Source organism: Lynx rufus, unplaced genomic scaffold (genome assembly GCF_022079265.1).
Source record: "Lynx rufus isolate CCGP_SWC_20201006 ecotype Redwood Valley unplaced genomic scaffold, mLynRuf1.p SCAF_15, whole genome shotgun sequence".
NCBI classification, from domain to species: Eukaryota; Metazoa; Chordata; class Mammalia; order Carnivora; family Felidae; genus Lynx; species Lynx rufus.
The window spans coordinates 41254174-41269221 of NW_025814829.1; the positions used below are offsets into that span (position 1 = coordinate 41254174).

The window sequence follows — 15048 nt, forward strand, 5'->3', positions numbered from 1 at the left end:
ACATACATCTGAGACTACAGAAAATATTTTTACCTTCTAAGTCTATCCTTCTTTCTTCCTTCCTCCCTTCCTTCCTTCCTCCCTTCCTTCCATCCTTCCTTCCTTCCTTCCTTCCTTCCTTCCTTCCTTCCTTCCTCTCTTTCTTTTAATGTTTATTTTATTTTTGAGAGAGATAGAGAACAAATGGGGGAAGGGCAGAGAGAGAGGGGGACAGAGGATCCAAAGCAGGCTCTGTGCTGACAGCAGAGAGCCCAATGCGGGGCTTAAACTCACGAACCATGAAATCATGACCTGAGCCGAAGTCAGATGCTTAACCAACAGAGCCACCCAGGCGCCCCTAAATCATTCTTTAATATCAGGAATGCTAACAGCCAGCTTTGACATAATTGCCCGTGGCTGCGTATACAAGGTAGTTATTAAAACAGAGTATATTTGTATATAGACCTGTTAGCACAAGTGCATAGGGCACACAGAATCTCATTAATCCCTTAGGAGCAGTAAAACACAGTAAGTACTCTCATGTTTAAGATTTGACTCTCATTAGATGCTTTTGTAAAAATCTTCGTGATTAAAGCCTTGTACATATAAAGGCCTGCTGAGACAATATATCTGATATATTCCATTGACATGGAAAGCAGAATGCCAGAGCCTTTGAGAGTACTACCTTTGTTGCCATGCAGATGTGAGTTTAAATTTACCTCCACCACTTAAAGCTTGCCTGAAACTTTTGGCGCCTTTCTCAATGGCCCTCTGAACCTTAGATTTCTTATTTATAAAATGGACATAATACTTACCTGAAAGGCATATATAAGATAATGTATATTCCACATCTCCTGTCTCTAGTTCTCAAGGAATAGTAGCAATTACTATTTTAACTCAATGTCATGCCAGAAGTTACTGGTGGAATAAGAATTGTAGTTTCCAGCTATGTCGGTTGGACTTACTGGCGTATAGTTATGAAGCTGTAAATGGTGCTCTTGTCATTTCCCTATCCACTGGTGAGGAGATAAAAAATAATTTAAGAACTACTTTACATAATGTTACTATTTTTTTGAAAAATATGTGTTTGGGATGTTTTTGAATGAAAGGAATACCATGTTATAGATAAACTTGAAGTTTCATTGTTTTCCTCCCCAGTCGCTTTTCTCCCTCCCCAGGGGGCAAATACTGCAAACAGATCTCATGTGCATCCTATGCACCCATTCTTAAACAGTATGGAATCATGTTTCCTGTAGTTTTCATTTCATTTTATGTGTCTGTTTTTAATTTGCCATGTAACATATTATATATTGTTATTCTACTGCTTGCTTTATTAAGTCGATATTTACTCATTTTTATACATAGAGATTTGCTTTATTCATTTTTAAAATTTTCTTCTTAATGTTTATTTTTCAGAGAGAGACAGAGCGCAAGCAGGGGAGGGGCAAAGAGAGAGGGAGACCCAGAATCTGAAGCAGGCTCCAGGCTCTGAGCTGGCAGCACAGAGCCCGATGCAGGGCTTGAACTCATGAGCCATGAGATCATGACCTGAGCTGAAGTCGGACGCTCAACCGACTGAGCCACCCAGGCGCCCTGCTTTATTCATTTTTAACTACCGTATACATATTCTGCATTTTGTTTGTACATTTCCTAGTGTACAGACATTCAGGGTTTTGCTTGTTTGGTTTGGTTTGGTTTTAGTTTTCTTATTTTGTAAACAAGGCTCTTGAGTAAATATCTTTGTATATGTCTCTTCATATACACGCGCATGAGTTTCTTTAGGGTTGGCCCAGAACTATAGTTTCTGGTCAGAATGAATTCCTACTTTAAGCTTTGTAGACAGTGCTAAATTGCTGTCCAAAGAGGCACTAATGATTTACCTTTCTACCATGAGCATATAGGTGCACCTATTTCCCCATTATAATTAATGCATGGTGTTTATGGACTTAAACATGTTTGTTGGTTAGATGGGTGTGAAATGGTATCTTGCAACTCTTAGTTTTCATGTGACTGACTGCCAGGGAACCAAAAATGATTTTACTTTTTTGTCGGCCATCTGTTTCATCTGTGACTTGCCTCTTCAGACCTGCTGCACAGATTTATGATGACTGGTTTGTTTATCTTTTTCTTGTTGAATGTAGAAATTTGGTCTGTATTCTTAATAATAATCCTTTGTCTGTTGTATGTGTTGAAAATATATTTTCTCAGACCACTGTGAGACTTTTAATGTATGATGTCTGCATAGAATTTTACATTTTTTATGTAACTCAGTGTATTAATCTATTGTTTTTAAGATTTGTACTTTCTGGGGTGCCTGGGTGGCTCAGTCACTTAAGCATCTGACTCGGCTTCAATTTAAAATTTTTCCAAGACCATGGTCTAGTGGTTCTTTGCATTAAATTACTCTACTCCCTCTAGGGCACTTGGGTGGCTCAGTCAGGTAAGCGTCTGACTTCAGCCCTGGTCATGATCTCATGGTTCATGAGTTCGAGCCCCGCATCAAGCTCTGTGCTGACAGTGAGGAGCCTGCTTGGGGTTTTCTCTCTCTCTCCCCTCTCTGTCTGTCTCTCCCACTCTCTCTCTCTCTCTCAAAGCTAATAAATAAACTTAAAAAAAGATTTGTACTTTATGAAGAATATGTACATATCTTCCAGAGTTTTATTCTAATATTTTAAGCTTGTTTTTTCACATTTTTGACTTTAATACATCTGAATTTTTATGTTGTGTCTAGTGTTAGGTAGTGCTGTATTTTTTTTAAATTTATTTCTCCCATGTGGAGAACCAGTTGCCCGTCATTTTTGAATTATCAATCCTTTCCTTGATCTTTGTGATATCAGCTCTATTATTATATGTTACATGTTGGATTCTCCTATGTACTTATTTCTTTGGGGGAGAATTCTGTCCTTAACTATTTATTCATTTTTCTGTCTCTGGGCCAGTAGAACACTTTGAGTAGGTTTATCTGGCCTTCTCCCTTTAAAGCTATTTCAATACAATAAACATAATAACGTTTTTATATGTAGATCTAGTTCACCCAACTACATTATTGTTCTGTAGGAAAAATATATTCAATATATTTTTGAGAATTACATATGTACCTTATTTTGCCTTTAACACACTAAATTTTTTAATGAAGTATTGCAGAAAAAATAATAAAATTCAAAATATAGCTGAAATTTACTAAAATATATATTGGCTTTTTATAGTTACAAGTTAATAAAGCAGAGAGATGTACAGTTTTTGGATGATTTGAGACCATTAGGTTAGATCTAATGGTAAAAAAAAATCACATTTTGTGTTTGCAAGAATATCATACAAAATACACAGTACAATTGTGAAAATCCCTGAGTTTTAAAGTATATAGAAATATAGATGGGAGAATGGTTTCAAAAACTGCTTGCAGAGTAATGATTTCATACTGAGGGGCAGCTGCATAGGGGATATTTAAATTCTCATGTTCTATGGTCTACCATGTGGTTTCTTTCTTTCAGGCACACATTCCTTCCTTCTGGTTCAATGAAGATCATTGAGACCCGTGTTTCAGATAGTGGAATGTATCTTTGCGTTGCCACAAATATTGCTGGGAACGTGACTCAGTCTGTTAAATTAAATGTCCATGGTGAGTTTTGAAATGAGGGCATATAATATCTTTGTACAGGCCACAGGGAAACTCATCATACCAGTTTCTTTGATAGTTAATCTCCAAATTGTTTATAGAGTAATTAGAGAAAATTTTTCTAAAATTGGAGACTTGTCATTTTCTTTCATTTACTCTGGAAAGTTTATCTGCCATTTGTAAACAACTTTCTCCCGTTTCCTCAAATGAACAGTATTAAAGGTTTGGTTCTCAATTTTACTGAATGTCCACAGTCACTTATGGCGACTATTAATACACAGTAAAAAAAAAAATGTGTTTAGACTTATGGCTTTTTAGAAGTGAATGTGAGTTATCAAAGAAGAATTTACTAGTATTTATATGGTCATTTTCAATATTCAAAGAACTCAGCAACTGAAAACATTCTGCTTCCTGGGACTCTAACTTTTTAAAAACTTTCTAGTTAATCTGTTTGATTACCTCAATTTACCATGGTCTGTCCAAATATTTATTTATTCAGCACATGCTTACTGAGTATATACTCTGTCACACATTTGTATAGGTAGGCCAGATATTCAAATATCAGAAAAGTATTTTCTTACATGGTATTGATCTGATTTCATTGTCAGATCAATCACTATAATAGCATCCTGTTAACCATGGGATTTGAGATAGAATTCTGTAATTTATAAACTCTAGGTTATCTTGGGCATATTACGTAACCTCTCTTACCTTTAGTTTTCTCTTTCATAAAATGATGATAACAATCCTATCAAAATTATAAGGTTGTCATAAGTGACAACCTTTACAGTGTATTGGTTAAATATTAACAAAAAAAGGACAGAGGAATGGGGCTTTTGAGGGATGTAAATTCTAATTGTATAACTAGAACATTTATTGTATAACGTAAGTCAACTTGATTCTACAGTGTGTAACGCATGTACATGGAAGCCAGTTGTTACAGGGGGGTGGGAGAGACGCTGGTCCTTGTCTCACGGAGTCAAAGAATGAATCTCGGGGACAACAGAGAGTGAGCAAAGTGATAGAGTTTATGGAGGGAAAGTATAAAGCTCTCAAGAGTGAGAGGGGTCCTGACCAGGTAGCTGCTGAAGACTTCTGTACCTGACTTTTATTGGGACCTTATCAGAATGTTTGTGAGACTTCATCTTGGCACCTAGCTCAGGGAGGTCTGGAACAGGTTCGTCTCATCCTCTTTTTTCCCAAACTCCGCTGCCGCTGTTGCTTTCTCAGCCTCCCGGCTGAAGCTATACAGCCTGTCTCCCTGAGGGTCCTTATCTCTCCCTGCTTAAAGTCAACTGTTTCCCTATTTGCATTAATATTGGCAATGTTTCTGATAAATTATCTCATTTAAATTTCTAAAGGAAGGTACTGTAAAGACAAGAAATAGAGACTCGGTTTTGATGTTCTTCTCTGAAATTAGCAAAGGCTTTTATGAGAAACTTTTTTTGTTTTTTAAATGAGAAACTTTTCTTCCTATCTGGCTAAACCTTCCACAAAGAGAACAAAAAGTAGGAGTACCTGAAGAGAAATGCTTTTTCTTTCACTTTCTTAAATTATATAAATCATCTAGATTGCCTTTTGAGGGAGTTTTAAACTTCAAGTTATTTATAAATTAAAGGAAACCTAACATTTTTAAATACTTGCTTTTTCCTCAAGTCTGGCATGAGGGGTTTCAGATTTATTATTTCCCATAATCCTTGCAGTGTACTGGTATTGATTAGGTTATTTGGCCTGGATTATTAAGGAAACAAGCCTCAGGAAATTTACTGACTTGCTCTAGATCACACAGCTAGTAAGTGGCCTGAGCCTGGGTCCAAATCCTGAGATCGTTCCACTTTTTCATTCTGCCTCTTGGTAAAGAGTTCTTATTTAAAGTGAGAAAAGGAAAGAATTTGTTTAAAATTGGATTATAGGGGCGCCTGGGTGGCTCAGTCAGTTGAGCGTCAGACTTGGGCTCGAGTCATGATCAGGTCATGGTCTCGGGGTTCATGGGTTCGGGCCACATGTCGAGCTGTGCTGATAGCTTGGAGCCTGGAGCCTGCTTCAGGCTCTGTGTCTCCCTCTCTCTGCTCTTCCCCTTGTCTCTCTCTCTCTCTCTCTCTCTCTCTCAAAAAATAAATAAATAAACATTAAAAGCATTTTTAATTGGATTATTAATCCTCATTTGTTTCTAGTTCCTCCAAAGATACAGCGTGGTCCTAAACTAATCAAAGTCCAAGTTGGTCAAAGAGTGGACATTCCGTGCAATGCTCAAGGGACACCTCTTCCTGTAATCACCTGGTTTAAAGGTGGAAGTGCCATGCTGGTTGATGGAGGGCAGCATATTAGCAGTTCAGATGGAACTTTAAGCATCAACCAAGCCATGCTCTCTGACGCCGGCATATATACATGTGTTGCTACTAACATAGCAGGCAGTGATGAATCGGAAATAACCCTACATGTCCAAGGTGATTGGGGCATAAGAAAATATAAGTATGGTGGGGGTGGGGAGTGGGGAAAAACCCCTGGAGTCTATACAAAATATATAATCTTGGAGAGTCATGGATCACTTTTGGAAGATTTCTGTAACTTTTATGACTCGAGTTAACTTTGAAAGGAGAACCATTCTAGAAAGAAGTGAAACCATACTATTACTAAACCTGCATCCATTTTTGTATGTTTACTTTTGAAAATGAAGTTGCCATGGATGATGTCAATGGAAACAATCCTAGATAAGTACCCCACCCACTATTTTTGGTTTGGGAGAAATTGTGAACAGAGTGAGTTGGAGTAGGATTTCACCTCATCCTGTTAGCATGCACTCAGTGTTGATCCCTAAAAATCTAGATCTGCTGTTTCCCCTAATGATGTTGGCTTTGTGTTGAGGCTTTAAAGATAAATATTTATTCCTTCAAACAACAAATATTTATCAAGCTCCTGCCAGGTGTCTGTCATATCATAGGCAATGAGGAGAAAGTAGTGAGAAAAGCAAAGCACCAGCTGTCATAAGCTGTTCTACTGTGCATCGGCAGAAAGCAAGCAAGTAAGCAAGACATACAGATAGTGAGAAGTGCTAAGTAGAAAATTAGAATAGGGTGATGCTCCCAGCAATTGACTACTTTAGATGCACTGTCAGGTAGAACTTCTCTGAGGAGTAATACTTGGAGTGAGATCTGTTGACTAAGGAGAACCAGCCATATGGAAATTAAGGGGAAGAGCATTCCTGGCAGAGAGAATGATAGTGGAAAGGCAAGAAGGAAAGATAAGGAGGTATTGTATTTAGCATAGTACTTAGTACTTCATAACTGCCCCATTGCAATTTGGGATGGATGGCTAGCACACTGTTGGAGAGCTTATCCAGTTCACCCATTGATTCAGCAGACTTTATTGAGTGCTTATGTTTATGGTTCAATGGGAAAGATAGACATTTACAAGATAATCTCAGGCACAAAAATTGGTTAATGCTGTCATGAAATGGTAGATCTATAAGAGTTTTTAAAGAAAGACAAATCAAAGAAGGCTTTCAAGGATTGGGGCATGCAAGTTGAGATTTGAAGAAGGAGTAGAAGCTTATTAGGTGATGGGCAAAGATACAGTGGGGTGGGGTGGAGTGGTGAGAGCCTTCTAGGAGAAGGATGTCGAATGTGAAGAGGAAATATGACATTTTGGATATACTGTCATAAATCAATACATCAATCAGTAAAGGCCAGCTGGCCCATTTCAGACTGAGTGTTGAGTGATATGTGGTAAAGCTGGACACACAGTCATGGGCCAGATTGTCCAAGATCTAGGAACCTATATTAAGGAGTTTAGACTTTATTTTGTATGCAGTTAAAAGATTCAGAGGGGTTGTTACTGGGAAATGATGTGTCAGGTGTGGATTTCAAGAGATCACTCTTTGGGGGAGAGAATGGTTTGTCTAGAGAAGGTGAAGAGAAGCAGCTGGGGGCTACAGAAGTAGCTCAGGCAAAAGATGATGGTAGCTGGACTGGAGGAAAGAAGCCAGTGGACTCAAAAAATAATTAGAAGAGGAAATCATCAGGGATGGTGACCAATTGGATATAGGGAGTGAAGGAGATAGAGGACTCAAGAAAGACTCCCAAATTTCTTCATGATTTCTTCATGGATAGTGAGGGTGTTCAGGGAGATTGGATTCACTGATAGGGTGTACTGAAGGAAGAACAGGTGTGAAACTTTATCCTGCAGGTAAAATGAATACAAGTAATGATTTTCATCAGGGAAGCCCCAAATGAGATTTGCGGTTCAGAGAGAGTATTCTGAGGACTCTGTAGATTATGAATCCAAAGGGGAACACATTTGAAAAAAAAGGATTCCTGTAAGAAGTCTATTGAAGTAATTTTGGCAAGAGGAGTGAGGGTTTGAAGTCAGCAGTGACCTTAAGGATAGAGGAAGATACAGATATGTGATGAACATATGGCACTATATGATTGGATGTGGAGGTCAGGAGTAAGGGAGGGAAACATAAGAAAAATGGATGAAGCATGACACCTTAACTGAGGAAATAAAGGAAACACAAGAGAATTGTGGGAAGCACAAAATTATAAATTTGGACAGTGGGGACATTTTGAGTTTTAGATCCCTAGGTCACATCGAGGTAGAAATGTCTGGCAGCTAGAAATTTGTGTCCTATTTAAAAGAGGAATCCAGAAAGATAGCAGTTCACCAATGTAGTTGGTTGATGATGCCTCAGGAGAGTTTGATATTGCTTAAGGAAAGCATGTGATAATGCATTTATGTTTGTAATAGAACCACCTACACTGGAAGATCTAGAACCTCCATATAACACTCCATTCCAAGAAAGAGTGGCCAACCAACGCATTGCATTTCCATGTCCTGCAAAAGGTATGTAGTACTTGGACATATGGGCACTGGCATAAAGTTATATTATATCACATTTCTCTATTGAACCCAAAACATCATTATAAAAAGATCCATTTGTTGGCCCTTGCTATAACATTTGGGCATAATGACAATTAATCCCTCTTTTGTTTTATTTTTTTAATATCTCTTTTAAATAACAGCTCATTGAGTAGGTATTTTTCCCCCAACACATACTTTATTTGCTTCAGTGGAAAGACCTGTTATTCCAAACTTGTCTTATCTAGTATCTTTCCCATTTAGTTCATGCTACTTCCTGTTACTTCTGACAGGATTTGTCTTTAAAATGTGGGAGCCAGAGGAGTGTCTTGGTGGCTCAGTTGGTTAAGTGTCCAACTTTGGCTCAGGTCATGATCTCATGGTTCATGGGTTCAAGCCCCACATTGGACTCTGTGCTGACAGCTCAGAGCCTGAAGCCTGTTTTGGATTCTGTGTCTCACTCTCTCTCTGCCCCTCCCTTGCTTGCACTCTGTCTCTCTCTCTTTCAAAAATAAAAATAAACATTAAAAATTTTTAAAAATAATAAACTAGCTAGATACCGTATCATTATCTTTTACAACAAATTTCATCTTGACCATGATTGTTCTACCACTTACCATTTAGAAGTTAAAGATAATACTTCTTTTGCTTGTTCATTTAGTTTTTCATTTATTAGCTTCACAAATATCCACTAAGTCTGAAACCCATAAAGGAATGAGCGGGATGTAAAGAAATGAGGAAATGATTATATGCCTTTTTTCTTTGGCAACATAGACAACTGCAGACCATCAGTTCACCTTCTCTTTCTCATCAGTCAGCCTTTTACTATCAGCACAACAAAATAGGCCAATCTTTTTGTTTTATTTTTTCTCATAAATATAACTTTCACAGTTACTTTTATAAGTCCTTTAGCATTAATGGCACATTTTATAGATTCTGCCATTCTTTTGTTCTTGTCTTGGATTATATGCCATTATTTTAATATTTTTATTACCCATTAATGTAAGATTATTAATAATGTGTAATCATATTAATTTAATGTTCTTTTTTATATTTTTATAGATATTAAGTAAATTTTAAAAGTACTTAGAATAGTACCTGATACCTTGTTTGTTAAATAAATATATTCTTAATACAGAATTAATGTTTGTCTATTACCAGTATGTGCTTTGGGCTCAATTATGTACTTCAGAATGGTTTTGTCAGTTTTACTCATGAGCACATCACTTCCATTTACCCTTTTGTCATAAATAAATCTAGGAAATCAGTCCTCTCTGCTTTCCCAACTTCCTTTTCAATATAAGAAGTCAAGAATTGTTCTACTGTCCTATGTTTAGCAGCATGAGATCATCAGATATGTGTAGATAGTAGATTGCTCATCTCTACTATGTCAGGCCTATTTAAAATGTGAATTATAGGGGCGCCTGGGTGGCTCAGTTGGTTAAGCATGCGACTTCAGTTCAGGTCATGAACTCATGTTTCATGAGTTTGAGCCCCGTGTTGGGCTCTGTGCTGACAGCTTGGAGCCTGGAGCCTGTTTTGGATTCTGTGCCTCCCTCTTTCTCTGTTCCCCCTCCACTTGAGCTCGCTCGCACTCTCTCTCTCTCTCTTTCTCTCTCTCTTTCTAAAAAATAAAGATCAAAAAAAAATTTTAGGGGTGCCTGGGTGGCTCAGTTGGTTAAGCGTCCGACTTCAGCTCAGGTCATGATCTCATGGTTCGTGGGTTAAATTTTTTTAAATGTGAAATTATAAAGTATCGCTTCTGCATATCATGTATGCATTCTATTTGGTTGGGCAATTTTTATGTTGTATTCCTGTGATAGTCTCTTGCTTTCTGTCCTTCATTTGTTTTCATCCCTGAACTCTCCCATTTGATTAATATAGTTTTTTTCCCCACTAATGATCATGAACTTACTCAAGAATGTGTTTTGGTTTGCTTACTGTCTTCTGAATATCTTGATATAAACAACTTGCTCAAACTCTACACTAGAGACCATAGGTCTCTTAAGACTGATCAGGAATTAGAGGCCTTAAATACCAATCTCTTTGCTATTTCATGCCAGGAGAAATATCTTGAAAGTAGCATAGTGCCTTAGTGTACAAATTATAGTCATAACAAAATTTTTATTTCTCCTAAATATATTTGATATGTTGTAATGATTCCTAATTTTATTTAAAATGTCACAAAGCTTTGCTTTCTTATTTAGGTACCCCCAAACCAACCATCAAATGGATATGGAATGGTAGAGAGCTGACAGGCAGAGAGCCTGGGATTTCTATCTTGGAAGATGGTGCATTGTTGGTCATTGCTTCTGTTACACCCTTTGACAGTGGGGAGTACATCTGTGTGGCAGTCAATGAAGCTGGAACCACAGAAAAAAAATATAACCTCAAAGTCCATGGTAAACATAGAAAAATCATACAATTGAATATGTGACATTTTCAAATTCTTATATATGTTATCCTCTTAATGTATTATTATTTAATATTAATGTGAATAGAATGTTATCAAACAGAAAACTGAAAATCTGATTGCACTGATTGATTGATGGATTGATTTAAAATTTCGTGAAATTTTTTTATCGTGACTTTATTCAAAATTCAAATGGTAGAATAGTCAGAAGCCTCATGGCCTAAGCTAAGCTATCTACTTATCCTCCCTAGGGGCAAAGAAATTTATTAGCTTTGTATGCATGTATGTGTGTTTGTGTGTGTGTGTGTATTTTCCCAGAGATATTTTATGCATAACAAGAAAATATGAATATATATTTTATTCTCTGTTTTTTTTGTATAAAAAGGTAAACATATAGGAGAATACTGTATACATGGCTCTACACTTGTCTATTTTACTAACATATCTATCTTGGGGATTATTCAATATTCCGAACCCTTATTTATATCTACATAGCATCCCACCGTATGACTGTGCCATGATTTCCTTAACCTTCATCTATTAATGATGAACATATAGGTGCAACCAATTGTTTGTTAGTATAAGTAGCACTTCACTGAAATACTTGTACATTTGTCATTTTGCAGCAGTCACAAGTTATGTTCATTTTAAAATTTCATTGACGCATCTGAGTGGCTCAGTCAGTTGAGTGTCTAACTCTTGATTTCAACTCTGATCATGATACCAGGGTCATGGGATCAAGCCTTGCATTAGGCTCCACATGGAAACTGCTTGAGATTCATTCTCTCTCTCTCTCTCTCTCTCTTTCCCCCTTGGCCTCTCTCCCCTGCTCACACACTGTCTCTAGAATACATACATACGTAGCAATTTCATGGATATTGGCTTTCATAGACACGGGGCAGTATACACTTCCATCAGCGAAGTAGTGAGTCCCACATGACTTCATTAAGACCCTAGCAGTTTGCATTTTCAGTGGTATGTGGACTAACTAGGTTTTCCTTAAATGTATCCTAAGTTTTATCTTCACTATAAAACTCTGAACTGACAGAGTAAAAATTTAATAAGGGTTACTATATATTGGTTGAGATATTTCACTTTATGTTAAGGCATGTGCTTAAATTATGACCAGCCTTTCTTAGCTATCACGTATCTCAGAATTTGCTTTCTAAAGGCCTGTGTAAAGAGACTTCATAAATAATATTTGTTATAAAATTGTCTAGCCATGACTTCTCTCTTTTTGCAGTTCCTCCAGTAATTAAAGATAAAGAACAAGTAACAAATGTATCTGTGTTGGTCAATCACCTGGCCAATCTCTTTTGTGAAGTTGAAGGTACTCCTTCTCCTGTCATTATGTGGTACAAAGATGACGTCCAGGTAAATGAAGACATCAAAATATGCATAACTCATTGCATCCGTCTCTGAAATAAACCATTCAGATGTGACTTTCTCATTAATAGTGATATAAAACTTTTACATCAATTCTTAATTATGCATTTGTATTAGGATTGGAAATAACACTGACCATTTTGGCCTTTGAAGGTGACTGAAAGCAGCAGTATTCAGATCACGAACAATGGAAAGATATTAAAGCTCTTTAGAGCCACTCCAGAGGATGCAGGAAGATATTCCTGCAAAGCAGTTAATATTGCAGGCACTTCTCAGAAGTATTTTAACATCGATGTGCTAGGTAAGGGAAATGGTCTTTTAAAAAAACTACAGTTTTCAGGGACACCTGGGTGGCTCAGTGGGTTAAGAGTCTGACTCTTGCTTTTGGCTCAGGTCATGATCTCACGGTTCATGAGTTCAAGTTGCACACTGGGCTCTGCGCTGATAGTGCCAAGCCAGCTTAAGATTCTCTCTTTCCTTCTCTCTCTGCCCCTCCCCCGCTTGTGCTCGCTGTCTCTCGCTCAAAATAAATAAATAAACTTAAAAAAAATACTACAGTTTTCAGATGCATTTCTTATAATTGGATGGAGCTGACAGTGTGAAAGAGCAAAGAGATTAGAAAGAAATTGATAAGAGAAATGTAATTTGTTTTGGTCTGCCATTATTTTGTCTTTGATTTGGTTAACCAGAGTCATATGCTATAGAATGTTTTAAGCTATTGATTATTTATCATACTGAGATGTCTGTGGATGTTTGGTACTGTATTACACATAAAATAGTAAATTACCGCTCTTGTCAATTTCTCCTGCTAGGCAGGCAGGAAATTCTCTGGGAAATAACTATACATGACGATGCAGAGTAAAACTCATTAATGTTGTCGACATCCGAAGCTGCTAGGTTGTAACTGGAACTGGAGGAGATAGCAAATGCTCCTTTCCCTGCATTCTAATTAACTCATAACTAAATCACCTCTGCCCTGATTCTAATTGAGAGGGGAAAATTCTGAGTGCGGGTAGAAGAATTGGGATATAAATTGGGTTATGAGGCATTTATAAAATTTTAATGGTAATCATAAATTTAAAGTTTTGTCATTTTAGCTTGTGAAATTGTATTTTCCAATTAAAGTTTACTTTGTGATAAAATGAATTCCTCCCTTTTCAGTGTTTTGTTCACCAAAATGGGCATATGTTTGTCAGTCTGGGGTGGAAATGAAGTCTGGGAATGATGCTGCATTCAAATTGCCATTTTTAAACCTCTTTAACATGAAAATAATCCCTCTCATTAGTCTTCTCAGAGCCTGAAGTACTTTGCATTTCCTCTACCAAATTTATCCTTATATGTAAGCACAGACTATAACAAACATACTAAGTAATCTTTCCTATCATTAGTCTCATTGCTATTATTTCTCTTAGCACTCATTTACTTTAAATTCTATGTGCTGATGACTCCCCAAATTTTTATTTCCAACTCAGACTCTCTGGATCTTAGAATATATATCTTGTCTTCTCCACAGTGTCTTGACTTGAATGTCTCAGTGGCATATCAAACAGAAAGGTCAATGAGTATCTGTTCTGCTCATCTTCAGCGATGCCCATCACAGCACCCCCATCCACCAGTTTGCCTCTGCTAGAACCTGGCACTCATCCTTTCTACCTCCTCCTCCCCAACTTAATAAATCTACCTACATCCTGTTAAATCTACTTCCTAATCCAATGTTAAACTATCTACTTCCTTTCATTTTTAACTGTGAAAGTATCATCATTTATAAGCCGAATTAAAGTAGCCTCTGAACTGCTCCCCTTCCTCCACTCTTTGCCACTGAAATCCAGTCTTCATTCCCTAGCCAATGTGATCTCCGAACACAAATCTGATCACACCCCTTCTCTATCAACAGAGCTACTTTGGTGGCTAGTCATTGCTCTGAAGATGAAGACCAAACATCTTAACATGATATGAAGGGAGAGGATTTCAAAGTCCAGGAAGTGTACAGCAATTCTTCAATATTTTGATAATTCTGAGAATAAAAACTAGCATAGTCTTTTTCATAGTATGTCCCCTATCCAGGCGTAGCCTAGGGGCCCTTTAAAAGAAACAAGGGTAATATACATTAAATAGCACTATGTTGTAATATGTCAGTTTTGAACCTTATAAGATTAATATTCATTATGTCATTCATTTTCTAAAATGTACAGCAGTAGTAAATTGCATTTTATGAGCTTCACGGCTCACTCATATTCCAAACTCTTTTTGCATATGGGTTTACTTCTCCTCAAAATGAATTAGTTCTGATCAACCATAATTCTTGCAGGTAATTGTCCTGCTAGCAAATTTTTTATGAATGTGTTCCAATATTTAAATTTAACATTTGGGTGGGTCTGCAGATGCAATATGAAGGTATTTTATGTGATATTTTATTTGTAATATTAAAATCTTACTGAAATACTATAGAAATCATTAATAATCTGCTCTCCCTCCCCCCATTCGTTTTTGCTAAATCATAGATTTTCATGATAAAATGTCTTTGTTCAAGTTCCTCCCACCATAATAGGTGCCAGCTCCCCAAATGAAGTCTCTGTTGTCCTCAACCATGACACCACTCTCGAATGCCAAGTCAAAGGCACTCCCTTCCCCGTTATTCACTGGTTCAAAGATGGCAAGTGAGTACCATGTCTCTATTTGTTGCAAGGGTCCAGTTGATAGAAAATAGATGTGGAAATCCATGTGGATTTTCTCCCTTTTAATTATTTTAACCACATAAATATTACTAAATGAACATGAAGGAAAACAATATTGTTGA

General features: G+C 37.1%; 1 protein-coding gene across 1 annotated transcript in view; it reads left to right on the top strand.

Moving 5' to 3' along the window:
* HMCN1 (hemicentin 1) overlaps window positions 1–15048 on the top strand; it is a 465916-nt gene that overhangs the window by 244632 nt on the left and 206236 nt on the right. The window contains exons 23-29 of the mRNA XM_047077306.1: window positions 3471–3598; window positions 5770–6042; window positions 8342–8437; window positions 10660–10854; window positions 12109–12239; window positions 12405–12552; window positions 14782–14908. Of these exons, the coding sequence (XP_046933262.1) occupies window positions 3471–3598; window positions 5770–6042; window positions 8342–8437; window positions 10660–10854; window positions 12109–12239; window positions 12405–12552; window positions 14782–14908 (1098 nt within the window). The remainder of the gene's footprint in view (window positions 1–3470; window positions 3599–5769; window positions 6043–8341; window positions 8438–10659; window positions 10855–12108; window positions 12240–12404; window positions 12553–14781; window positions 14909–15048) is intronic.